The following is a 27,641-nucleotide window of genomic DNA, read 5'->3' as shown; positions in this document are numbered from 1 at the left end:
AAAGCAGCAGCTTTCCCCCGCTGCTGTACAAGGTCACAGTTGCATCAAAGAGGCCCCCGCCGCACCTCATATATATCTCGGCCTGATATTTATCCTCAGATCGTTACATCGTCTGCAGATGGTAGGATAATTGGCATATTTGACACCTGGCTGGCAAAGTTGCACTACAGTGTGGCCATTTTGCCTTGGGTTCTCTAGCGCCCCCTGAGAGCCAGTTCCCCTTGAATGATGTAAGGTAGGCATCTTCAGAGCTCTGTGGAAGGCCAACAGTGTGAATAATGTTCTGCTGAGCGAATCCCTCAGCATCCTCTACCAGTCCCTTCAAGAATTCTATACAATCTGTGAGATCCTCCATCTGTTTGGTGAGTTCCAATGACTGTGATTGAAGATCTTGGAGAATGAGTTTTCTACGCGCTCTTTCTGTAAGTTTTAGTTGATGATCTCGGAGCGGTCCGAGGCTATGGTGTCAACCTTGTTCTCCAAGGCTGAGCATGTTTTAGCTATTGCCAAGGGGATAAAGTCCAGCTCGCCCATTGGGGTGCAGTCAAGTGAGTCCGTATTCAGTGGCATTCCCAAGTCAGTGGGTGTATTAGTATTAGAATCATCCCTTGCAGCCGAGGGGATAGGTGAGATAAAAGGCTTCTCAGTCCTTCACCTCCGTACCTGTGGCGGTTGTAAGGCACTCAAAACACTTCTGGCCATTTGACAAAGAGTCTCAAGTAAAGCGGAGGTAGTCGATTAGGAGCAGTGCTCATTTGTGAAATGGGTGTAATGGGGGCCATAGAGAGTTAACTAGAGCTGTGACTGGAGAGGCACGAGCAGCCTCCTCTTTTTGCAGTCAGTATAGCATATATTCACCTAGGTGAGGGCCACCTCTGTGCTGCTCTGCCATATGGTGGTTATGAGGAAGGGAGGCTGCAAGGTGTACAGGATGGAGCCAGCCAGCCATGCCATTTGATTCCTGCCAAGCAGGCGAGGGAGCGGCTACCCCCTCCCACAGGAGTGGCCACCGTTGCCCAAGCTGCGCAGCCGGTCAGCTCCTAATTAGAAGGCAAGAAGGAAGGTGGACGAACCAGCATACTCGGTTCATCCATGGCAGGAGAGATCTGCTGTAGTAGACTGACCAGTGGTAGTTTTGGAATCCTATTTCAGCATGCAGGGATCACCACAGGTAGGAGATGTGGTCCCCACCTATGTTAAAGGAATGGCAGGTGCTGGTTTGGCCCCGATGTGAAAGCATGTGCGGGGTCGGCCGGAAAGTCTTTTACAAATGAGCTTCCATCTTGCAGCGCCAACCCCCCCCCCCTTCCCTTCGAGTGGTTTTGGTATTTTACTTTCTTCAGATCTTCATACTTAGATCCTTCTTTTTCAAAATGGAAAGTTAGGTCTTCCACTAATTTTCCAAATAGTAATGGAGAAGACATAATGATGTGGGGTTACCCTTGACCGTTACCTTCTTGTACCATTGGACACCTTAAATATTCTTGGTGAGTCACTTTAGAAGATCTCAGTGGTGGAGGTACTTTTCAAGGTATACCAGCTTAGATTTATGAGATTATTTTTAATTCTGTTTAGTACCGGAAGGGTGTTAACTCGTAAAGGCAAATAGTGGAAAGGGTACTATTTAAGCACATTGGAATATACCATGTAATTTTTTGACAATTTGTCTTAGAAGTGTTACTAAGGTAAACGTATTCAAATATCTTGTCTCACATGTATTTTGTTATATTATTCCTAGCCCAGGTTGCAAAGAAGGACTGGATTTGGGCTGAGCTTACTCTAAATAAGCAAACAGAAGTGACAGTGTGCTTGCTGTATAATCCTGGTGAATTCTATTGCCAGATCTACAGAGAAGAAGGTACATTTTACTTTTGAAAGAGTTCAAGTGTGTTGTGAAAGGATTTTTTTTCATTTATACATTTAAAATGTTATATTGGACCACTAACGTGCCAGTTAAGCATTGCCGTTTTATATGTTTAACAGTATTGTGTGCATTTATGTTGGGAAGTGAAATTGCTAATGGTGCTTTTCTAACCAATGAATTGAAACCACACAAAGTAAGTTGTACATACTAGCAAAGATTGGATAGTGAGCCAAAGAGCAACTGCAGAGTACTGACCTTTAGATGACCACCATGCGCCAGACTCGATCCGAAGAATTATTTCAGCAGTGCTTCTGTGCTGATATAGGTGGCACTATAGGGCTCCGCTGTGACGCCATACCGTCCTGGAAGTGACCAGGCAGAACAGCTTGTAAGCATTACCCTGTGTGCTGACGTCAGTTTGTATCTTTTGCCTTTCATGCCCTCAGACATGAAGTTTGAAACAAGTTACCTGAGGAAGTGCACTTATTACTAACTTCCTATCAGACCTTACTATCAAGGCAGTAGTTCCTCATGAACGTCTGCATCCATGCCCATGTTGGAGCCTGGCACGTCAATGACAAGCACACTTCGCACCAAAGCTATTGTAGCAGCTTTGGCCCAATTGGAATGGGTCTTCGGGCTCTCAGGGGGGCTGCTTCTTGGTCAGTACCTATCAGATTTTGATGAAGAGTACTATCTAAAATTGATTGGTTACTTTTCTGCACTGCCTTGACTTTTCTTTCTCCAGAAAATCCCACAAAGAGCTAATTATCCAGCGCTTAGCACTCTCTTAATTTATCTTTGTAATGATAAAGCACATTCCGGCCTTAGCATCAAAGTACTTGCAGAAGTGAGTGTCAAGAGACTAGCAAACGTAGGAAGACAAAGCCTTATCTAGGGAATAACCAGGTGTTTACCATCCTCCTAAAAACCATAAAATTCTGATTCTTTCTTATGTCAAGGGGAAGCGTGTTCCAGTGTTTGGCTACCGCCACCGTGAATGCTTAGCACCATCTTACGGTCAAGGTGATGGAATCTTTGTTCCTCTTTTTAGTGGTGAAGCAGAACAAGACACACTGGCAGAGTGATTGATTGGCCAACATGGAAGGGAGTTATAACCTTGGTAGGAATGCTGCTGAGGTCCTTGGAACCAGTTTGTCCAGTAAGTGGATGGAATTCAGTGGTTGGACTAAAATTGCCAATGTAATTGCAACGAGGAAGACCATTTTTAGTGCTAAGTGTCTTAAGGAGCAGCTGTGCGTAGGCTCAAAGGGTTTGCCTATGAGAAATGTCAAGACCAAGATCTTGTCCTATTGGGGTATAATAATTTGGTGTTGAAACATGAGTCAGTATGAAGCTCCCAACAGCCAGTGACTCAAACAAAGATGGTTGGTCAGGTAAACACAGAAAAGGAGAAAGGGCCAACAAATAACCTTTCACTATGGCCACTGAAAGAGCTTGGTGGGGTAGTGAAAGAACGAATAAAAGAGCCTTACAAAGTTTGACTTTCAAGCAGTCAATGTTTAACGTGTTGCACTCCCAGACAAATTTTTCCTGATGCCAAGTGTAGCTCAAGTTCTTGGAAGGGTGTCTGTTTGTGAGGATGACACCAGCCACCTCATTTGGCATGTCCAAAGTGTAGGAAGCTGGCTCTCTATATAGTGTACTAAAATGAATTACACTGTGCAGAGACTCCAGTGAATCCCCAATTGATATTGCAGAGGCAAAAGTAGATAGGACTAATGCTCTATTTGTGGTGGTGTGGGCGAGCAGTTAGGCTTATCAGGCAGTAGTGCAAAGCATTTGTTGTACTCACAGAGGCAATAAATGAGACACACACCAACAATAAATCTGAGACTAATTTAGAAAACTCATTCTTTTTATAAATATTTCAAACCCAAGAACGTCATAATCGGGTAAGAAGACTTTTAAGCATAAATACTTTGCAGTTTCAGAAATGACACTTAAGTGCAATTTTCAGAGTTTTCTCAGTATTACCTTGTGGAGGAAAACAATATTCAACAAACTCAGAGTTAACAACGACTTACAAAGCCAATCTCAGGAAGTTAAGGTAAGTGCTGGGCAATGATCAGAACCACACCAACTGCTCACACTGGGCGGCTGGTTGCAGAGGTGCAGTAAGGTGTTGGGTGCCCAATGATTTCCTCTGGGAGTTTGGTCCTCGTGAAGATAGGCTGCAGGCGCTGGCTAGAAAGTCGCTCAGGGACAACAAGCAGGTAGGTAGTAGACTTGGGGTGCTCAGGGACATAGGCGCACCTTTGGTCCTCTTCTCCTGTACCCGGGGGCGAGGGGTGCAAGTGTATCTTTAGACATCTTGTTTTCACGTCAGGGATCACTCGTGGATGGGGAGAATGGCGGGGTCCTGTGTGTGGAGGCTGCAGGCGTTGTGGGGGAGTCTGGCAGGGATGGACCCAGGGTGGACTTGAGTTCTTAGGGGCAGGGGAACGCCATTGACACTGGTGATACTGGTGCCGTGTTAGGGGTCACAGGTGTAGTGGTTGCTGCAGCTGTCAGATTTCCTCCCTCCACAAGCCTGTGGGTGAGGGGGCCTGTGTGCAGAGGCTGCAGGCGTCTTGGGAGAGTCCAAGATGGGTGAGACCACACTAGATGTGGTTTCTGGGCAGCTGGGGACCCCCGTTGGCACTGTTGGTTGGCTTCACCTCGGGTCATGGATGTCTGGTGCAGTAGCCACTTCTGGTGTTGGGTTTCTGGGATTCCAGCAGCTGCAGAGTCTTTTCTGTTGGTGTTTCTTGTTGCAGGGCAAGTCCAAGGCCCATGGGATCCCTGGCTCTTTACTAAAGGCTGGAAGAGTTGGCTTCTTCTGCAGGATCCTTCGAGGTCAGCAGACAGGCCAAGGCGCTAGGTCCAATTCAGCTGCTTCTTCTTTTCTTCTTCTGCAGATGCAACCCTTTTTTGTCCGTGTCGTCTTAAGTTGTCGATATCTGAGTACTAGGGTACAGGGGTGCCACCTAAATACTCAATACAGGGAGTTACAGGTGGTAGCCAATGGGCTGATCACCTAGGGTGACTACACCCTTCTTCTGACCACGTCTGTTGGTAAGTGGGTATAGCCCAAACGCTAGTGGCCTAATTCCTTCCAAACAAGATGGAGGAATTTAAAAAGTAGTGTCCTCTTCAGCTCGTCCCCCTTATGGGTGGAAATTGCATGAAGTGGGCACTCCTCCTAATTTAACTAATTTTACTGCCTGTGCTGCCCCAAAAGTGGGGTCAGGACAAGGGAGCTGGTCTTCTCCACCATCTGGAGGGTCCTGGGTAGCAATACAAAGGCAGCAAGGCCTTTGAAGCTCCCCGCCCTGGAATGTCCATCCTACCTGGGAGAGGAGGTCACACCTCTGCCCAGAGCAGACCTTCATCGCAGGCCCTCAAGAGCGCTGGCTGGCACCTTGTGGGGGGGGGGGGGGGGGGTTGGGGGTGAGGATAAACACATATGTGGTGGCTGAACTGGTCAGGACCAGTCAGTCAGCAGCCTAGTAGCTGGTAGGTTTTCAGGGGGCACCTCTAAGGGGCTTCTGTTGCAGGGGTGTCTTTCGGTGTCAAATAGCTTACTGGGTATGATGCAGTCAGGGGGGTGTCTACAGATTGTGGCTGCAGGCATCGCTGTGGAGTTCAGGGATGCCACCTAAATACTGAATTTATGGTCATTATAGGGAGTGCCAGGTGGTAGCCACTGGCCTACTCACCTTTAGAGTGACAACACCATTCCTGTGACCACTTCCTTGGGGATGTAGGCATAGCCTTAACCCTGTTGGCCTAATTCCTTCCACACAAGATGGGGGAGTTTAAATAGTAGTCTCTACTTAAGATCCTCCACATTAGGAGTGGGACTTGCATGAAGTGGGCACTCCTCCTAATTTAACTAATTGTCCCGCCAGTCCTGCTGCTAAAAGTGGGGTCAGGAACTGGGGGTCGGCCTCCTTTACAATTTGGAGTGGCCTGGATCACATTTCAGAGGTGGCAAGGCCTTTGAAGCTCCACGTCCTGGAATGTCCATCCTGTCTGGGAGAGGAAGTCACACCTCAGCTATAGCAGGCCTTTGTTCTGAGCCCACAAGAGCATGGTCTCTCTCTTCTGGGGTGGGGTGGGGGGTAACGGGGGGTGACCATGTGTGAAGAGGCACTTTACTGCACCAAACATCCCAGGGTACAGAGAAGCCATCATGTAGCTGGGAAACTTGTAGTGACCAGTATCCAGCACAGGCAGTTAAAATGGCTTCCCTGTACACTTACTATGTTTAGGAATCGACAGAGACTAAATAGGGACATATTTGCTCATACATATATGCCCTCACATGTAATATAATAATGCACCCTGCCTTAGAACTGTAAGGCCTGCCTGAGGAATGACCTAAACATATTGCATGGAGTATTTGATAGAGACTTCTAGTTGCAGATTTCTTACCTTTGGATTTCCCCAGGCGTCAGACTGGATCCGGAGATTTTTCTTCAAGCAGTACCACTGCGTGCCGTCAGGTGGTGTCGGTCGACTCCGCTGGCGTCGCAAACGGTCCTTGCGATCCAGGCAGAAGCCAGAGAACATTGCCAAGACCCCCGCCAGGAAATAAGACTCTCCTGATTGTCACCCTTCTGTCCCACTCTGTCACCCTGTCCACCTTGAACTGCCATTGCTCCCCTTCCTATGCCCCATTGGACAAAGCACCTGTGATACAAAGAGACTGGACATTACTCCACAATCACCCCAGCCCATTGCACATCCCCCTCTACGTATGAGCACTTAAATAAACACCCTTGGAACAAATAAAAATCTGGAGTCTGTCAAATGATTGAAATATGTATTAGTACAACATTCTGAAAACATTGCAAGTCATATGTATGGTTATATATACATTGGTATGCCCTTTAGTGGGCAGCAGTAAACGTACCAGAAGCCAGAGTGGCCCACAGAGATCTGAAAATAGAGATGCCAAAGGGTACAGTAAGTGGCCATAGACATAGGGAAATCAGGCTGCCATGTACAATGTCCAACAGAAAACTGAAATTTTAAGTGAAGTTACAGTGTCTTACCTGTGTGTCACTGGAAGTACTGCTGAATTTTATTACTTCTGTTGTCCACATCTTCTTCCTCTGCCTCCTCTTCCTCACTGTCCACAGTCTTCACCGCTGCCACAAGACCATCTCCAGGCTCATCCTCCTGCAGAAAAGGCACCTGGCGTCTCAAGGCCAGGTTGTGCAACATGAAACGTTGATCTGGCACACCACCTTGGGTGAGTAGTACAGGGATCCACCTGTCAGATGCAGGCACCGGAACCTGGCCTTCAGGAGCCCAAAGGTTTGTTCAATGATCCTCCTTGTTCGCCCATGTGCCTCATTATAACGTTCCTCTGCCCTTGTCCTGGCATTCCTCACTCGGGTCCGTAGCCAGGAGAGGTTGGGGTAACCAGAGTCACTTGCAAATATCAAGGGATACCTGTTAGACACACACTAACCCTTAGGGACAACCACAATACCCAGACACAAACTTATACTGGGTGGTGACCTTGAGCTCACCTATTAGCCACACCCGGTGCCTCTGGAGTTGGCCCTCCACATATGGGATGCTGCTATTACTCACGATAAAGGCATCATGCACAGAGCCAGGAAACTTGGTATTCACATGGGAGATGTACTGGTCTGCCAAACACACCCTCTGCACATTCATAGAGTGATAGCTTTTTCTATTCATGTACACTTGTTCATTTCTCCGGGGTGGGACAGATAGTACATGTGTACCATCTATGGCACCAATGACGTTGGGGATACTTCCCAGGGCATAAAAGTCAGCCTTCACTGTGGCCAAATCCTCCACCTTGGGGAATACAATGTAGCTGCGCATTTGTTTAAGCAGGGCTGACAGCACTCTGGTCAACACGTTGGAGAACATTGGCTGAGACATCCCTGATGCCATGGCCACTGTTGTTTGGAAGAAACCACTTGCCAGGAAATGGAGCACTGACGGGACCTGCACTAGAAGGGGGATACCTGTGGGCTGGCGGATAGCTGACATCAGGTCTGGCTCCAATTGGGCACACAGTTCTTGGATTGTGGCCCGATCAAGTCTGTAGGTTAGGACAATGTGTCTGTCCTCCATAGTCGCAAGGTCCACCAGGGATCTGTACAACGGCGGATGTCGCCATCTCACATTTATCCTCAGCAGCAACAGCCTCTGGAGGAAAACGGTGAGCAGAGGGTTTTATTCACACATCAATTGAAATAATGATGCATCTTTTACTTTACTGAACCTGTGTGTGAATCTAAGAGTCAGTTGCTGTGCCAATGTCTGCTGTAACACAGTTAGGTGCCATGGCCTGTACCCCACTGAAATGGCGGCTGCCTGACCTGTGAGAATGGACAAGTGGAAATGAGGTAATTCTGCTGGCTTTGTGCGTCGTTGCGGTAGGCAGTCGATGACGGTCGCACAACTTTGCATTAGTTATCATTGGGCAGTATGGGTTCCAGGAGCCAATGGCGATGTACGCCGGCGGTGACGGTACGCACTGCTGCGGATGTGACCTCCATTTTCTATCTGTTCACTCACTTGGTACCTGACCTTCAACAGTAGAGGACCTACACTGCAAGTGCTGCTGTGACCTGTGTCTGGAACCGTCAATGGCTCATGTGTCTGGGGATCGGGCCCTGCCTTCAATGCGGAAGAGTTGGAGAAACTGGTGGATGAGGTCCTACCACATTACACATTACTCTACGGTCCTCCAGACAAACAGGTGAGTACACTGGGAGCATGATGCGTGGGCCATGGATGTATGGATTGCTGTGTGTGTAAGCCACATGTAGGGGGGGCTGAGGCGTCCTGGCCCGGGTGATGCATGTATGGTGGTCAATGTATGTGCGTCGGGATGGGAGGGATCTGGTGGGCCATGAGTGTGGCCATCTGGACAGTTAACTAATGCCCTTTTTTGCTCTCTTTTCCATGCAGGTCAGCGCCCATTAGAAAAAGGGTATTTGGTGTGCCATCGCCAAGGAGGTGCGGACCCTGGGGGTCTTTGACAGACGGAGCACCCACTGCTGCAAACAGTGGGAGGACATGCGCCGCTGGACAAGGAAGACGGCGGAGACCCAGCTGGGGCTGGCCTCCCAAAGAGGAAGGGGTGCCCGTCATACCCTGACCCCCCTTATGTTCCGCATCCTGGCGGTGGCCTATCCGGAGTTGGATGGACGCTTGAAGGCATCACAGCCGCCACCAATGGGTCAGTAGAGATTCAGATTCATGACTGTGCGCACGTAAAAGTTTACCTGGGTGGGGGATGTGGGCTGTGGGTGCTAACATGGCAGGATAGGTCCCTTGTTGGGCAGGCTCTGAAGCACTCCACCCCCAATAGTGTTAGTGTTCATCTACTACTGGGCAGGGTCCTGTGGATTTCAGGTGTGCAGCTGATGGTATTAGGCATTGTAGCCCATGGGCTGGTGACTATCTAAGTAACTGGTAGTGCATGGCCTAGTGCATAGGGCTGCTCCCTGTGGGTTGTTTACGCCAATGGTAGTTTTGTTGCTGGCATTGACCAAGTGTATCCTCTGTGTCTTAACCCCCCATTCCCTTTTTGTTTTGTCACCCTGTCCTTGTGTGCATTAGCATCATCTGGCGGAGGAGCAGAGGCACCGGCATGGAGAGAGCTGCATTCCACATGGGCCTGGAGGCGGAATCCACCAATGGTGAGGGCACCAGTGGGACTGAGGGCGAGGGAAGCACCACGGCGGGGACACCACAGACTCCTTGATGGAAGCTCCCTGGCGGTGGCAGACAGCTCTGTGCCCACCCCAACAACAGGTACATCCGCCAACCCCCCACCCCCACCAGCACCGCCCTCCCAGCAGCCCCTCAGCGTGTTTCCCGTGCCCGCTCTCCCAGGAGGGTGGGCATCTCCTTCGCCCCAGGCACCTCAGGCCCTGCCCCAGTCAGCCCTGCTGCCCTCAGTGAGGAGGCTATTGACCTCCTGAGATCCCTCACTGTTGGGCAGTCAACCATACTGAATGCCATCGAGGGTGTTGAAGGGCTTTTGCAACAAACGAATGCATACCTGGAGGGCATTCACTCTGGCGTGGCGGCTTAACAGAGAGCATTTCAGGCTCTGGCCTCAGGCTGATGGCAGCCATTGTCCCTGTCTATAGCCTCCCTCCTCCAACTCCCTCTACCCAATCCCAATCCCCTCAACCTATACCAAGCATACCTTCAGACCAGCATTCACCCAAATCAACACACAGGAGTGGCTCAGGCAAACACAAGCACCACACTTCATCTCACAGGCACTCACACAAGCACCATCCCCATGCTGACACACCTACATCCACTGCCTCCACTATGTCCCCCTCGTCCTCGTCGTCCACCTCCCTCCCAGTAGCGTCTCCACTCAAACCTGCATGCACTACATCCTCATCCACTACCTCCATCACCAGCACGCCCATCACAACACACCCCTCACTGGCAGTCACCACCCCAACATCCATGCACATGTCCCCTGTGTCCTCTCCCAGTGTGTCTGTGACCCCTCCTCCCAAAGTACCCAGATGCACCCATCAACCCAAGAGCCATCCACCTCACAACAGCATCCAGCCCAGGCACCTGCACCCAAACTCAGCAGACAGACACCTCCTACAAATACTCCCTCTTCCTCCACTCCCACACCCGCTCCCTCTTCCCACCCCAGTGTCCCTAAGAAACTTTTCCTGGCTAACATTGACCTCTTTCCTACACCTCTCCGCCGCCCCTCCTTCCCCTCGGGCCAGACCAGCAGCTCAGCCACCAAATCGCCGTCTGCTGTGGTTCCTGCAGCTATCAAAAGCTCAACGGGGGAACCCGTCAGCCCAGCCAGTGTGCCACCAACCCCTGCCAATGCCAAAGCCATTGCGCCACCTGCCAAGGTGAAGAGGGGGACAGGATCCAGCAAGGGGAAAGAGCCACAACCACACAGCAAGGCCACCTCAAAGACTCCAGCTGCCAGACCCAAGGTCACACCTCCATCTGCCAAGGTGAGGAAGGGGCAGAAAAAAACAGCCAAGGCACTTCAGCCGTCCGAGGCTGCAGGTGAAGGCCTGGTGTGTACCAGCACAACCTCCAGCACCGCCACCTGCATCGCAGCCAGCACCGCCACCTGCATCGCAGCCAGCACCGCCAGCAGCCCCGCCGCTAGCATCGCTGCAAGCCCCGCCATCTGCACTGCTGACAGTAGCACCACTGGCAGCAGCAGCCCCAGTGGGCAGCTGTCCGAGGCTGCAGGAGAAGGGCTGGAGCCTCCCTCCACCACTGGCAGCACCCCCACCAGCCCCGGCACTACCTCCAGTTTGCAGCCGTAGCTGTCGCCGGATGGAGTTTAGACCTGCCTCCATGTACTATCATGCAACCTGGTCCCTGCAAATCTCGTGCCTCAGGCACCCAGGTGAGGGACTGTGATCTGCTACACTGCAAGTGTTGCATCACTGGGCACAGAGCCCCCTCCAGGACCAGTGGAAGAAGCCATCCACTCAGCCCCTCCTTGCCAGGATGAAGCACACTGGGCACAAAGCCCCCTCCAGAACCAGTGGAAGAATCCATCCAGTCAGCCCCTCCTTGCCAGGATGAAGCACACTGGGCACAAAGCCCCCTCCTGAACCAGTGGAGAAATGCATCCACTCACCCTATCCTTGGCAGGATGAAGCCCACTGGGCACAAAGCCCCCTCCAGAACCAGTGGAAGAATCCATCCAGTCAGCCCCTCCTTGCCAGGATGAAGCACACTGGGCACAAAGCCCCCTCCTGAACCAGTGGAGAAATGCATCCACTCACCCTATCCTTGGCAGGATGAAGCCCACTGGGCACAAAGCCCCCTCCAGAACCAGTGGAAGAAGCCATCCACTCAGCCCCTCCTTGCCAGGATGAAGCACACTGGGCACAAAGCCCCCTCCAGAACCAGTGGAGAAATGCATCCACTAACCCCCCTCCTTGCCAGGATGAAGCACACTGGACACAAAGCCCCCTCCAGAACCAGTGGAGAAATGCATCCACTAACCCCCCTCCTTGCCAGGATGAAGCACACTGGACACAAAGCCCCCTCGAGAACCAGTGGAGAAATGCATCCACTCACCCTATCCTTGACAGGATGAAGTATACTGGGCACCAAGCCCCCTCCAGAACCAATGGAAGAAGGCATCCACTCACCCTATCCTTAGCAGGATGAAGCACACTGGGCTCAACCCCCCTCCAGAACCAGTGGAAGAAGGCATCCACTCGAGAGACTGTGGCCTTGCACTCCCCAAGAGCAGGCAGTGGGCAAAACACCCACTTGAGAGACTGTGGCCTTGCACTCTCCAGTGTAGGAAAGTACCATCTTGCCTGCATGTTACCCCAATTTTTACATGTATGTAAATTTGTTTTTGCCTGTCTCACTGGGATCCTGCTAGCCAGGACCCCAGTGCTCATAGTTTGTGGCCTGAATTTGTATACCTGTGTAGTGACTAACTGTGTCACTGAGGCTCTGCTAACCAGAAGCTCAGTGCTTATGCTCTCTCTGCCTTTAAATTTGTCACTATAGGTTAGTGACCACTTTTACCAATTTCAATTGGCACACTAGAACACGCTTATAATTCCCTAGTATATGGTACCTAGATACCCAGACTATTGGGGTTCCAGGAGATCCCTATGGGTTGCAGCATTTCTTTTGCCACCCATAGGGAGCTCTGACAACCCTTTACACGGGACTGCCACTGCAGCCTGAGTGAAATAACGCACACGTTATTTCACAGCCATTTTCACTGCACTTAAGTAAAGGTGCCCCCACATAGTTCAGGGCCATTTTCCCAGACTTCGTGAGTGCGGGGACACCATTACACTTGTTCACTACATATAGGTCAATACCTATATGCAGCTTCACAATGGTAACTCTGAATATATGGCTATTTAACATGTCTAAGATCATGGAATTGTCCCCCATGCCAACTCTAGTATTGGGGAGCCAGTTCCATGCATCCCCGGGCCTCCACAACAGACCCTGGGTACTGCCAAACCAGCTCTCTGGGGTTTTCTCTGCAGCTACCGGCGCTGCCACCCCACAGACAGGGTTCTGCCCTCCTGGTGTCTGGGCAGCCTAGTCCCAGAAAGGCAGAAAAAAGGATTTCCTCTGAGAGAGGCTGTCACACCCACTCCCTCTGGAAATAGGTGTTAAAGGCTGGGGAGGGGTAGCCTCTCCCAGCCTCTTGAAATACTTTGAAGGGCAGAGATTGTGCCCTCCTTGCATAAGTCAGTCTACATCGGTTCAGGGAACCCCCAGTCCCTGCTATGGTGCGAAACCGGACAAAGGAAAGGGGAGTGACCCCTCCCCTGTCCATCACCACCCCATGGGTGGTGCCCAGAGCTCCTCCAATGTGTCCCAGACCTCTGACATCTTGGATTCAGAGGTGTGGGGGCACTCTTGAGGCCTCTGAGTGGCCAGTTCCAGCAGGTGACGTCAGAGACCCCTCCTGATGGGTGCTTACCTGACTAGGTGGCCAGTCCTCCTCTGACGGCTATTTAGGGTCTCTCCTGTGGGCTTTTCTGGGGAAATAGTAGTACTTTACTCCTACTTTCCAGTGTCTTGTGGTGGGGTATCATGGACACCATTAGTGTTTTCTTACACTCCCAACGACCCTCTACACCTTACACTAGGTTTGGGGGTCCATTTGTGGATCGCATTCCACTTTCTTAGTATATGGTTTGTGTTGCCCCTAGGCCTATTGCATCCTATTGTATTCTAGTGTTTGCACTCCTTTCTGACTGTTTTACTTACCTGATTTTGGTTTGTGTGTATAATTTGTGTATTTTACTTACCTCCTAAGAAAGTATATCCTCTGAGATATTTTTGGCACATTGTCACTAAAATAAAGTACCTTTATTTTTAGTAACCGCGAGTATTGTGTTTCTTATGCTATGGTACCTATATGATATAAGTGGTGTAGTAGGAGCTTTGCATGTCTCCTAATTCATCCTAAGCTGCTCTGCCATAGCTACCTCTATCAGCCAAAGCTGCTAGAACACTACTAATCTACTAATAAGGGATAACTGGACCTGGCGCAAGGTGTAAGTACCATTGGTACCCACTACAGGCCAGCCTCCTACACCCAGGACCAAGCAGTGGGAAACCACCCACTTGAGAGACTGTGGCCTTGCACTCCCCAGGACCAAGCAGTTGGCAAACCATCCATGTGAGAGACTGTGGCCTTGCACTCCCCACAACATCGCTTTGGGCGTGGAGCCCCCTCCAGGAGCAGTGGCCTTGTCCCATCTCCTGGCTGAGGTGCACCCCCCTTCACCCTCCCCCTGAGGTGCCTGTGTGTTTTCGACCTGATGCCCCTGCAGTGTTATCTCCGTATTGAGGCAGGAGTCAAGTGTGGCCCCCCCTGTCTGCTAGGTGCAGTACTCACTGTCATTGTCGCCGCCGCCGTTGGTACTCCTGGTAGATGAGGAGATAGACCAGCATGGGGAGGACCTGCAGCTTGGGCTCCGTGGCGTCCTGGTTCTTCGTTGAGTGTCGAGAAGTGAGTGGTTTCCCTTCCAAGTACTGTTTCTGCCGTGCTTTTGATGGCGTTGGTACTGCCCTGGAAAAGCTGGTGGATGGGCGGGTTGTGATGGGGTGGGCGATACATTGTCTTCCGCCTGGCTGTTGGCGGTTACCGCTGCGGTGTTTGTTGCTTCTGCCGTGGTGGTCGGAGTGTTAAAGTGGTCGTATGTTTTGGCGGTTTCCGCTGTGGTCGTGATCCCATTTGTTTACCGCCGGTCTTTTGGTGGTATTACCGCCGCTTTAATGCTGACCGCCAGGGTTGTAATGAGGGCCTGAGTGGGTGCTCTCATTTATTGCTTGTGTGTACAACAAATGCTTAACACTACCAAAGCCTAACTGCTCGACCACACTACCACAAATAGAGCATTAGTATTATCTATTATTGCCTCTGTCAAGCCTCTTGGGGATCCCCTGAACTCTGTGCACACTATCTCTCACTTTGAGATATTATATACAGAGCCAACTTCCTACACCAAGAGATTGGCTTTGGAGAAGCAGCTCCTAACCATAGAAAGCCAAATGGGTTTAACTCCCATAAATGGTGACAGCAACTTAAATAGGGTCAGAGAGAATACTGACATCCTAAAAATCCCCAACTTGATTGTAACTAAATATGAAGAAGGTGATGTCATCACCAAATGATTCACAGCTTTTGAGGGGGCTTGTGCAACCAGAAAAGTAAGCAGATCTCACTGGGGAGCTCTCCTTTGGGAAATGTTCACTGGGAAGTGTAGGGATAGACTCCTCACACTCTCTGGTAAAGATGCAGAATCTTATGACCTCATGAATGCTACCCTGATTGAAGGCTTTCCATTCTCAACTGATGAGTACAGGATTAGGTTCAGGGGGGCTCACAAATTCTCGAACCAGACCTGGGTTGATTTTGTTGACTTCAGTCAAAACACGAGATGGTTGGATAACTGGTAGTGGTGTAAGTGATTATGATGGGCTGTATAATTTATTGATGAAAGAACATCTGTTAAGTAATTGTTTCAGTGACAGACTGCATAAACATCTGGTAGACCAAGGTCCATCTTCTCTGCAAAAATTGGGAAAGAAGGTAGACCACTGGGTCAAGGCAAGGGTGACCAAGACTTCCACAGGGAGTGACCAAAAGAAAGGGATCACAAAGCCTCCCCAGGGGAAGGGTAGTGAGAAACCCAAGGACAAAAAAAAAAACGTCTTCTACAGGGCCCCAAAAGCCTGCTCAGGTGGGTGGGCCCGAGCCTCTTCACAGTCCACAAAGGGGCATAAGGGTAAAAACTTTGATCCCAAGAAGGCCTGGTGTCAACTGTAGGCAGCATGGACAGCAAACTGGAGACAAGGTCTGGCCTAAGAAAAGTCCCACAACTACTACTCTAGTTAGCACTTGAATAGCCAGTCTCCAGGTGGGATCAACAGTGTGCCCAGAGGAAATCAGGGTCCACACTGAAGCTACTTTAATCTCAGAGGGTGGGGTGGATTTAGCCGTGCTTGCTGGCTGTCCCCTAACATGCAAACATACTGGCAGTAGCTCTTGACAAATGGGAATAGAGTAGAAACCCTGAGGGATACAGGTGCCAGTGTCACAATAGTGACCGACAAACTGGATTCCCCAGGACAGTACCTGTTTGGACAGACATATCTAGTCACAAATGCTGACAATGAAACTAAAGTCCATCCCATGGAAGTGGTAACTTTAGAATGGGAAGGGGTCACTTGTCTGAAACGGGAGGTAGTCTGCTCTGCAATTCTGGTAGAGTGTCTGCTAGGGAATGATCTGGAGTCCTCAGCGTGGGCTGAGGTAGAGCTGAAGACCCATGCAGGGCATCCCCAAACTGGTGTGTCAAGACTAGAGCACAATGCAGAGCACAGGGTGAAAAATAAGTGTTGGAGTCTTGAATAATGGCCCAAACTTCCAAGAGGAAAGGAAAGAAGACTCGGGACCAGCTTCTTCACAGCACAAGAAACAGAACCACTCTTCTCAGGAAGATTTTCTATCCCCAGAGGGAACTGCCCATGGAGCTGGAGCCTTATCAGGTAGAGCTCTTGGGCACAGGGGTACCCTCAAGGGAACAGCTGTGTCAGCGACAAAAGAGTTGTCCCACTCTTGAAGGCCTAAGACAGCAAGCAGCTGAGCAAGAAAAAGGTAATGTCAGTGGAACCCACAGGGTCTATTGGGAAGATGGACTCCTTTACACTGAGACAAGAGATCCCAAACTTGGTGCCACTAGGAGAGAGGTAGTGCCTCTGGAGTTTAGGGAGTTCATTTTGACTTTAGCCCATGACATTCCCCTTGCTGGGCATTTGGGACAAACCAAGACATGGGAGAATTAGTCAACCATTTCTATTGGCCCAATATGTCCCAGAAGGTAAAGGAGTTTTGCAGCTCCAGTGTTACCTGTCAAGCCAGTGGTAAGACAGGTGGCCCTCCAAAGGCTCCCCTCATTTCACTTCCAGTGGTGGGGGTCCCCTTTGAGAGAGTGGGAGTGGACATAGTGGGTCCACTGGAACCTCCCACAGCATCAGGGAGCAGTATATACTGGTATTAGTGGATCATGCTTCCAGGTACCCTGAGGCAATTCCCCTTAGGTCCAATGCCCCTGCAGTAGCCAAAGCACTCATAGGTATTCTTTACCAGAGTGGGATTTCCTAAGGAGGTGGTTTCTGACAGAGGTACCAACTCATGTCAGCTTACCTAAAGCATATGTGGAATGAGTGTGGGGTGACCTATAAGTTCACCACATCACTCCATCCACAAACCAATGGTCTTGTAGAAAGGTTTAACAAGACATTGAAGGGTTTGATCATGTGGCTCCCTGAAAAAATCAAAAGGAGATGGAATGTACTCATACCATGCCTGCTTTTCGCCTACAGAGAGGTGCCACATAAGGGAGTAGGGTTTTCCCCCCCTTTGAGCTTCTGCTTGGCCATCCTGTAAGGAGACCACTTGCACTTGTGAAAGAACGCTGGGAGAGACCACTCCATGAGCCTAAGCAAGATGTGGTGGACTATGTACTAGGCCTCCGTTCCTGGATTGCAGAGTACATGGAAAAGGCAAGTAAAAACATTGAGGTCAGGCAACATCTCCAGAAGTTGTGGTATGACCAAAAGGCTGCTATGGTTGAGTTTCAGCCAGGGCAGAAATTCTGGGTTCTGGAGCCTGTGGTTCCTAGGGCACTTGAGGATAAATGGAGTGGCCCTTACCCAGTGCTACAGCAAAAGAGCCAGGTCACTTACTTAGTGGACTTCGGCACTGGCAGGACACCCAAGAGGGTGATCCATGTTAACCGCCTTAAGGCTACAATGATAGGGCAGATTTAACCATGTTGATGGTTACTGATGAGGATCAGGAAGCAGAGAGTGAACCTCTCCCTGACCTCCTCTCAACTGACCCTAAAGATGGCTCAGTGGATGGAGTTGTCTACTCACACCCTCTCTGGCCAGCAGCAAACTGACTGCAGGGAAGTCCTCCAGCAGTTTGCTGAGCTCTTTTCTTTGACCCCTGGTCAGACAACACCTGTGTACTCACGATGTGGACATAGGAGACAATTTACCTGTCAAGAATAAAATATTCAGACAGTCTGACCAAGTAAAGGAAAGCATTAAAGTGGAGGTCCATATCCAGAGCCAACTTCCTACCACTCTCTAGTCTGAACTTCGTTCACAGTTCCACCTCAGGGGTGGTATTTGTAGGAAGCGTTGACCACACTACCACAAAATAGAGCATTAGTATTATCTAATTTTGCCACTGTCAACCTCTGAGGGGTTACTTGGGCCGCCTGCTGGTCACTCCTGCACCAGTAGTTGGTTTCTCTTGGACCTGGGGGCTGCGGGTACAGATCTTCTCCCAGGCGCCTGGTTCTTCGTTACCGGGCAGTGGCGGTCAGGGGGAGCCTCTGGATTCTCTCTGCATGTGTCGCTGTGGGGGTGCATGGAGGTCCTCTCAGGGTGTCCATGTTGTTTGAGTCGCCTGGGGGTTCTCTCTGCACTGTTGGTTCTTCTGGTCACGAGCCAGGGGCGCGTCGGGTGCAGAGTGTTGGGGACTCAAGCTTCCAGAGTGAGGCTGGAGTCCCTTTAAAGTTGGTCCCTTCTTTGTAGATTAGACAGAGCCACTGTCCATGGGAGTTGCTTGGTCCTTTGGGTTGCAGGGCAGTCCTCTGAGTTGGCAGAGGTTGCTAGTCCTGCTGGATGCATCACTGTTGCAGGTTTTTTGAGTTTGGAGACAGGACAGTAGGGCTGGGGCCAAGTCCGTTTTTGTCTCTGTCATCTCTGCGGGGCTTTTAGATCAGCAGTCCTTCTTGTTCCAGGTCATCAGGAATCTGTTTTCCTGAGTTTAGGGTATTCCCTAAATACTCAATTTAGGGGTGTGTTTAGGGCTGAAGGACGGTACCCAATGGCTACTCCCTCCTTGTGCTTCCTCCCTGTGAGGAGGGGGGAAGGGGGTACATCCCTAATCCTATTGGGGGGAATCCTCCAAAGCAAGATGGAGGATTTCCTGAGGCAGGAGTCACCTCAGCTCAGGACTCCTTAGGGGAGGTCCTGGCTGGAGGGTGACTCCTTCTTGGTTTTCTCATTATCTCCTCCAGACTTGACGCCAAAACTGGGGGCTGTATCGGGTGGTGGGGGGTGTTGGGGGTCAGGCATCTCCACTAACTGGAGTGCCCTGGGGCGTTGTAACAACAGGAATGAGCCTAAGAGGCTCACCGCCAGGTGCTATAACTCCTGCAGGGGGAGGTGGGAAACACCTCCACCCAGTACAGGGTTTGGTCCTGGCCACACCGTGCACAAAGGCACTCACCCCATGTGGCCAGAACCCCGTCTGGATGTGGCAGGGTGTCAGAAACTAGTCATCCTAGCACTAGTAGTTGGGCTGGTATACAGGGGCATCCCTAAGATGCCTTCTGTGTGGATTTCTCAATAAATCCCACACTCATCAGTGTGGATTTATTTTGCTGAGAAGTTTGATACCAAACTTCCCAGTATTCAGTGTAGCCATTATGGAACTGTGAAGTTTGTGTTTGACAAACTCCCGGACCATATACTCTTTATGGGTACCCTGCATTTACAATGTCTAAGAATTGACTTAGACACTATAGGGGCATAGTTCTCAAGTAGCTATGCCCTCACCTGTGGTATAGTGCACCCTGCCTTAGGGTTGTAAGGCCTGCTAGACGGGTGACTTACCTATGCCACAGGCAGTGGGTTGTGGGCATGGCACTCTGAGGGGAGTATTATGTCGACTTAGTCTTTTTCTCCCCACCAGCACACACCAGCTGTGAGGCAGTGTGCCTGTGCTGAGTGAGGGGTCCCCAGGGAGACCTTCCCTGGCTACAGTGCCCTTGGTACTAGGGGTACCATGTGCACAGACTTATCTGTGTGCCAGGGATATGCTAATTGTGGAGACAAAGGTGCAGTTTAGGGAAAGAACACTGGTGCTGGCGCCTGGTTAGCAGGGTCCCATCACACTTTCAATCATAACTAGCCTCAACAAAAGGCAAAAGGTTAGGGGGTGACAATGCCAACAATGACATCTTCCTACAGTATTGCTTGGATATCTATTAAAAGGTAAGGAATCTGCAGCCAGAATTCTCTATGAGATGGACTAATTACTTGCCCTCGGTAACGCTTTATTTGGTAGAGACTATATGTAGCTGCAGATTCCTTACTGGCCCACCCATCCACCCCTCTCTGATAACTGATGTCTAGGGGCAGGGACTCCCCTTTCAGTGCCTTATCTTAGACATATCAGTAGTCAGTTTCTTTATATTTCTGACATGAAAAGTCTTGAAAAGCAACTAACAGCGTGCCTGGGTGGTGTCTATATAGAACCCGCAGCATCATATTTGGCTCGGACGACAATGGACACAGAGCTGATAGATTCCATGTAACGATGTGCAGGAATACTGCTCATGAAAATGTTCCAGATCGAGTCTGACACCTGGGGAGAATTCAAAGGTATGGAATCTGCAGCGAGATATAATATCCACCAGATAAGGCGTTAACGAAGGTAACTTTTCCACCAGGATTGCTGTGAGTCGCTCCAGTGCCTAAGCAGTGTGGGTGGAGAGAAGCGAAAGAGATCAGGGCTTAGCCCTATTGAACAGTCTGTGGACCCATCTGTCTGACATGATGGATGTCCTTCTGAGGAGGAAATCCAGTATTCTGCCTCCTACCAGTGAGGCATAATCCAGGGACAGCAAACCTAAAGCATCTTGATAAATGCTGTTGCTGTTAAGGAATACTTTGAGGATTAATATGCTGCTGATTTAAACAGTGTCCTTGTGAAATGACACCCAAAGGAGTTGATTTGCTGTTAAAATTCACGTTGGATGGGCTGATGTTGTCTATAAGCCAGCTCTCTGGAATAGCGTCGGAATTTTCTTTATTGGTGGGGAAATTGCTTAGCTTCTGTCAAAAGACCCAGGGGTGTACTATGACACACTGTCTTAATTCTTTATATTGCCAGAACAGCTTTTTCAAAGAAGCTCTAGCCATGAAGGGGGATGTCAATTAGGGACACTTGTATGTCTGAAGAAAATCAAGTTGATCTCTTCCTTGCGTGCCGTATGAGCTCAACCGATGTAAATAATTCTGCTGATGCAGTCAGTAGTGCATGGCTGCATCCTGACCATCCTATTTTGTTTAGGCCAAAGAGGCCCTGAGATCCTATGGGACAGACTTAAAGATGTCGCTGGCCATATCTCATAAGGCGTTGGTTGCAAACGTCCTGTACGATAGCATGTGGTAAGTCAAAATTAAAGTCTGATCACAAACGCAAAAAGGACACACAAGCCTCAACTGCACTCTGGCATGTGAAGACTATTGAGAAGGCTCAATAGTGTACAGTACAGGCTGCATCACCATAACTATGTTTTGCTATGAGTTCACAGTGATTCTGCCTGTCAATTTGCAACCCAGATCTGATTTTCAACCTTTGTGTCCACACCAGTACTACTAGAGGCGAAAGACCTCTTGTGTAGGAAGCTGGATCTGTATACACTACAACATAATGAGGTATACTATACACAGAGCCCAGTGGATCCCCAGATGTTAAACAGAGGCTAAAGTAGATAATACTAATGCTTTCTTTTGTGGTAGTGTGGTGGAGCAGTTAGGCCTATCTGAGGGTAGTCCAAGGCATTTTTTTGTACACACAATCAAGAAATGAGGCACACACTCAATGACTAACTCCAGGCCAATGTTTTTATATAGCAAAAATATATTTTGTTACTTTATTTTTAGAACCATAAGGAATTTTGTTGCAGGTAAGAGTTGTAAGTTTGTATCAAGCTTGTATATCGAATGCACCTTGTTTAGGTTTCGCAGATAAAACCGGTTACAAGTAAGTAACACTTTTCAATTTCAAAAGTTGACACAAGTTTAATTTCTCATAGGAACCAATGAAGTCCTAGGGGAGGAAAAGTGTTAGCACAGTACTCGACTTAGGATCCTTGTCTTCGGGGGCTAGAATGCCCACAGGTCAAAGTTCAAGTTGATCCCAAAGCGCACCATCGGCAACACAGGGCCGACCGGGTGCAGAGGTCAAATTTGGTGTCCGGGTTTCAGTGGAATCCTATGAGGACTGGGGGCACTTGGAAATAAACAAGTTGCAGGCAGGAAGTACCCGCGACCTCATGGCACAGACCCTGCGGGGCTTAGGTGAGCACCGGGGGGGACCGCAGATCAACACCGAACACACCCTCAGTGGCACAGGGGAGGCCAGGTGCAGGGTGCAAACACAGTGTTAGATGCCCAATGCTTCTTAATAGTGGAACCCCAGGGGTCACAAAGATGCTGCAGGCTGGGTCCAGGGGGTCGGTTGTGGAAAACCAAAGGCTAGACAAGGAGGATATGTACCCGTTTGACGTTGCTGGACCGTGGTCGGATTTCCTCAGGCCAGGGGCCATCAGGTGCAGGAGTAACTTTTGGCATCTGGAATCTTCATCAGATCTGATCGCAGTACGGGGAGTCCTCCGGTTTCAGGTTGCAGGCATTGTCATGTTAGCCAGGAAGGGGTCAAGCCAGGATGGACTCAAGGTCAGAATCGCCTGAGGAGCTTCTGTGGACCGGTGGGCCACTTTGACACAGGGCGCATGGGCGTCTGGTGCAGAGTGGGCAGGGCTCGTGGATCTGTGGCAGTTCTGGAGTACTTCTTGGTTGTTTCTTTTGGACAGGGCACGTGTCCTCTGGAGTTCTTGGTCCTCTGCTGGGCAGGCAGTCCTGTGGAGGTTTATAAAGGTTGCTGGTCCTGCAGGATGCATCCCCTTTTTGTAGCAGGAGTCTTGAAGCAGCAGAAAGGCAGGTAGGGCTTGGGACCAAGTCAATTGTCATCTGGAGTCTTTACTGCTGGGGTCGGTTCTTCTGTCCTCCTTTTTGAGGTCGCCAGGAAGAGCACGGTTCAAGGATGCGTCTAAATACTAGATTTAGGGGCATTACAGGGGTCAGACGGCAGGAGCCAATGGCTGCTGTCCCTCAGGGTGGCTGTACCCTTCCTGTGCCCACTTCCTTTGGTGGTGGGCACATTCCTATCCCTATCGGTCACGCTCCTCTAAAACAAGATGGAGGATTCTGCAGGGAGGGGTTCACTTCAGGTCTGGACACCCTAGGGGTGGTCCCAGCTGAAGTGGTCACTCCTCCTTGTTTTCCCTAATTTTCCTACCGGACATGCCGCCAAAGGTGAGTCTTACTCTGGGGTGGGGTGGCCGGGGGAGGGAGGTGGGGGAGAAAGGTCATCTCAAACTAGCTGAAGTTCCCTGGGGCACTGTAACAGGAGGCTTGAGCCTTTGAAGCTCACTGCCATGTGATGCAGTTCCTGCAGAAGTGAGGTATGAAGCACCTCCACCCAGAGCAGCCTTTGTTCGTGCCCCCCATGAGCGCAAAGTCTCTCCCCATGGGGTCAGAAACTTGTCTCTTGGTGGCAGGCTGGACCAGACCGGTCAGTCCTACAATAGAGGGTTGAGTAAAATACAGGGGGCATCTCTAAGATGCCCTCTGTGTGCATTTTACAATAAATCCAACCCTGGCATCAGTGTGGGTTTATTGTGCTAAGAACTTTGATACCAAACTTCCCAGTCTTCAGTGAAACCATCATGGAGCTGTGGAGTTCTTAATGACAAACTCCCAGCCCATGTACTTAAGATGGCCACTCTGCACTTGCAGTGTCTAAGAATGTACTTAGGCACTGTAGGGTCATATTGCTCTTGGAGCTATGCCCACAACTGTAGTATAGTACATTCCTTAGGGCTGTAAGGTTAGTTACAGGGTTGACTTACCTTTGCCACAGACAGGGTTTTGTAGGCATAGCACTCTGAGAAGAGTGTCATGTCGACGTAGTCTTTTTAGCCCCACCAACACATACAATCTGCACTGGTAGTGTGCATGTGTTTGGTGAGGGGTCCCTTACGGTGATACATCCCTGCTGCAGCCCTTAGGGACCATCCCTGGCCACAGAGCCCTTGGTACTACTGGTACCCTTTAGTATGGACTTAGCCGTGTGCCAGGGGTGTGCCTGTTGTGGACACAATTGTACAGTTTAGGGAAAGAACTCTAGTGCTGGGGCCTGGTTAGCATGATCGCAGCACACACTCAGTCAAGTTAGCATGAACATCAGACAAAAGGTGTGTGGGGGGCAGAGGTGTACCATGCCAAAAAGGGGCACGTACCTACAAAATTCAGGATATGCAAAATGTTCCTCACTACATTGACAATGCAGAGGAGGTGTACAAACTGCTCCCCCTAGCTAAACTGCTGATGTATATCCACAGAAACTGAACTAGAATAACAACCAATGTGAGAAAGTGTTGCAAATTGCTAGATTTACAGTTGCCTAGTGTTGAAACTGAGATCCCCCAACCAGATGTAACATTTTCCGAGCTGCTATTGTCATTCAGTAAGGCACTTAGACATCCTATGGCCACTTGGTCCAAGCTGTTCTCGTGTCCTCCAGTCAGTCAGCCTGATACCCAGCGACCTATGCTGGCTCCCAGTTATCAAGATTTTCTGACAAGGCACCTTATTGCCTCTAATACTATTTTTGGTGGATTTGACGTTCGAGTCAAGTCACCTGTAGGAAAGTAGCATCTTTCTAGCATGGTTACCCCCACTTTTTGCCTGGTGTGTTTAGACTCTAGTACACTGGGATCCTGATAACCAGGACTCCAGTGTCTGTGCTCTTTCCTCTAAATTTGGTTACATGGTAACTTTACCACCGCACAATTGGCATACTGGTGCACCCATGTAAGTCCTTAGTATATGGTACTTAGGTATCCAGGGCATTGGTACACCAGGAGTCTTCCATGGGCTGCAGCATGTATTATGCTCCCATTGGAGCCCATGCAAACTGTCTGCAGGTCTGTCATTGTAGCCCGTGTGAAATGGTGCATGCATATTTCACCTCAGATATAAGGCATGCCTTAAATCACGGTCACTGCACCTGGACACTGTAAGTCACCCCTATGGTAGGCCCTGTAGGAGGCTGGCCTGGCTTATAGTGGGTACCTTGTGGTACTTACACCTTGTGCTAGGTCCAGTTATCCCTTATTAGTAGATTAGAGGTGTTCTAGCAGCTTAGGCTGATAGAGGTAGCTAAAGCAGAGTAGCTTAGGCTGAACTAGGAGACATGCAAAGCTCCTACTATACCACTTATCACTTGGTACTAGATCATAAGAAAACACAATACTCAGAATTACTGAAAATAAAGGTACTTTATTTTAGTGACAATATGCCAAAAGTATCTCAGAGCATATACTCCCATAGGAGGTAAGTAATATACACAAAATATACACACACAAACCAAAATCAGGTAAGTAACAGTTAGAAAAATAGTGCAAACACCGTAGAACACAATAGAATGGAATAGGGAGAAATAGGCCTAGGGGCAACACAAACCATATACTCCAAAAGTGGAATGCGAACCACGAATGGACCTCAGGCCTAGTGTAGTGTGTAGAGGGCCGCTGGGAGTGTAAGAAAACACTAAGGGTGTCCAAGATACCCCACACCAAAACCCTGAAAAGTAGGAGTAAAGTTACCCTACTACCCCAGAAAGACAGTAAAGTCGAGATAGGGGATTCTGCAAGGACAACAACCGGCTGCAAAGCACTGTAGACGGATTCCTGGACCTGAGGACTTGTAAAGGAAGGGGACCGAGTCCAAGAGTCACGCAAGTGTCCGGGGGGGGGGGGGGGGGGGGGTGGGCAGGAGCCCACTAAACCCCGGATGAAGGTGCAAAAGGGCTGCCTCCGGGTGGAAGAAGCCGAATATTCTGCAACAATGGACGGTGCCAGGAACTTCTCCTTTGGTCAGAAGATGTCCCATGGCGTGCTGCAGGATGCAGAGTTGTTTCCGCGCAGAAAGACCGCAAACCAGCCTTGCTAGCTGCAAGAGTTGCGGTTAAGGATTTTTGGTGCTGCCAGGGCCCAGGAAAGACCAGGAGGTCGCCCCTTGGAGGAGGAGACAGAGGGGGCGCTCAGCAACACAGAGAGCCCACGAAGAAGCAGGCAGCACCCGCAGAAGCACCTGAAAAGGCACTTAGAAGATCTGAGGACAACAGTTGACTCAGAGCAACAAAAGAGGGTCCCATGACGTCGGAGTCCAACTCAGCGAGTTGGGCAATGCAGGACGGAGTGCTTGGGACCTGGGCTAGGCTGTGCACAAAGGAAGTCTTGCAAAAGTGCACAGAAGCCCGAGCAGCTGCAGTTCACGCAATACACAGGATTACTGTCTGCCGTGGGGAGGCAAGGACTTACCTCCACCAAATTTGGACAGAAGGGCCACTGGACTGTTGGGGACACTTGGACCCAGCTCCTGTGTTCCAGGGACCACTCTCGTCCGGATGAGAGGGGACCCAGAGGACCGGTGATGCAGAAGTTTGGTGTCTGCTTTGGCAGGGGGAAGATTCCGTTGACACACAGGAGATTTCTTTTTGGCTTCCAGTGCAGGGTGAAGGCAGACAGCCCTCAGAGCATGCACCACCAGGAAACAGTCGAGAAAGCCGGCAGGATGAGGTGCTGCAATGTTGCTGGTAGACTTCTTGCTACTTTGTTGCGGTTATGCAGGCGTCCTGGAGCAGTCAGTGGTTGATCCTTGGCAGAAGTCGAAGAGCGAAGTGCAGAGGAACTCTGGTGAGCTCTTGCGTTCGTTATCTGGTGAGATGCCCACAGGAGAGACCCTAAATAGCCCACAGAGGAGGATTGGCTACAGAAAAAGATAAGTACCTATCAGGAGGGGTCTCTGACGTCACCTGCTGGCACTGGACACTCAGAGCTGTCCATTGTGCCCTCGCACCTCTGCATCCAAGATGGCAGAGGTCTGGGACACACTGGAGGAGCTCTGGGCACCTCCCCTGGGAGGTGTTGGTCAGGGAAGTGGTCACTCCCCTTTCCTTTGTCCAGTTTCGTGCCAGAGCAGGGCTGGGGTGGGATCCCTGAACCGGTGTAGACTGGCTTATGCAAGGAGGGCACCATCTCTGCCCTTCAAAGCATTTCCAGAGGCCAGGAGAGGCTACTCCTCCCAGGCCCTTCACACCTATTTGCAAAGGGAGAGGGTGTAACACCCTCTCTCAGAGGAAATCCTTTGTTCTTCCTTCCTGGGACTGGGCTGCCCAGGCCCCAGGGGGTCAGAAACCTGTCTGAGGGGTTGGCAGCAGCGGTAGCTGCAGAGGAGACCCCGGAAAGTTAGTTTGGCAGTACCTGGGCTCTATGCTGGAGACCCAGAATGCATGGAATTGTCCCCCCAATACCAAAATAGTATTGGGGTGACAATTCCATGATCCTAGACATGTTACATGGCCATGTTCGGAGTTACCATTGTGACACTACATATAGGTGTTGACCTATATGTAGTGACGCGTGTAATGGTGTCCCCGCACTCTCAAAGTCCGGGGAATTTGCCCTGAACAATGTGGGGGCACCTTGGCTACTGCCAGGGTGCCCACACATTAAGTAACTTTGCACCTAACCTTCACCAAGTGAGGGTTAGACATATAGGTGACTTATAAGTTACTTTAGTGCAGTGTTAAATGGCTGTGAAATAACGTGGACGTTATTTCACTCAGCCTGCAGTGGCAGTCCTGTGTAAGAATTGTCTGAGCTCCCTATGGGTGGCAAAAGAAATGCTGCAGCCCATATGGTCTCCTGGAACCCCAATACCCTAGGGTACCTAGGTACCATAAACCAGGGAATTATAAGGGTGTTCCAGTGTGCCAATGAGAATTGGTAAAATTAGTCACTAGCCTGCAGTG

At 50.0% G+C, this 27,641-nt stretch overlaps 1 protein-coding gene across 2 annotated transcripts in view; it reads left to right on the top strand.

The window, feature by feature from the left end:
* The window catches only part of TDRD1 (tudor domain containing 1), a 1,656,135-nt gene that overhangs the window by 1,042,000 nt on the left and 586,494 nt on the right, over positions 1-27,641 (top strand). For both annotated transcript variants that reach the window (XM_069239312.1, XM_069239311.1), the window contains one exon: positions 1,739-1,858. In XM_069239312.1, the coding sequence (XP_069095413.1) occupies positions 1,739-1,858 (120 nt within the window). The remainder of the gene's footprint in view (positions 1-1,738; positions 1,859-27,641) is intronic.

This window comes from Pleurodeles waltl, chromosome 6 (genome assembly GCF_031143425.1).
Source record: "Pleurodeles waltl isolate 20211129_DDA chromosome 6, aPleWal1.hap1.20221129, whole genome shotgun sequence".
NCBI classification, from domain to species: Eukaryota; Metazoa; Chordata; class Amphibia; order Caudata; family Salamandridae; genus Pleurodeles; species Pleurodeles waltl.
This window is presented reverse-complemented; position numbering and strand designations above follow the sequence as displayed.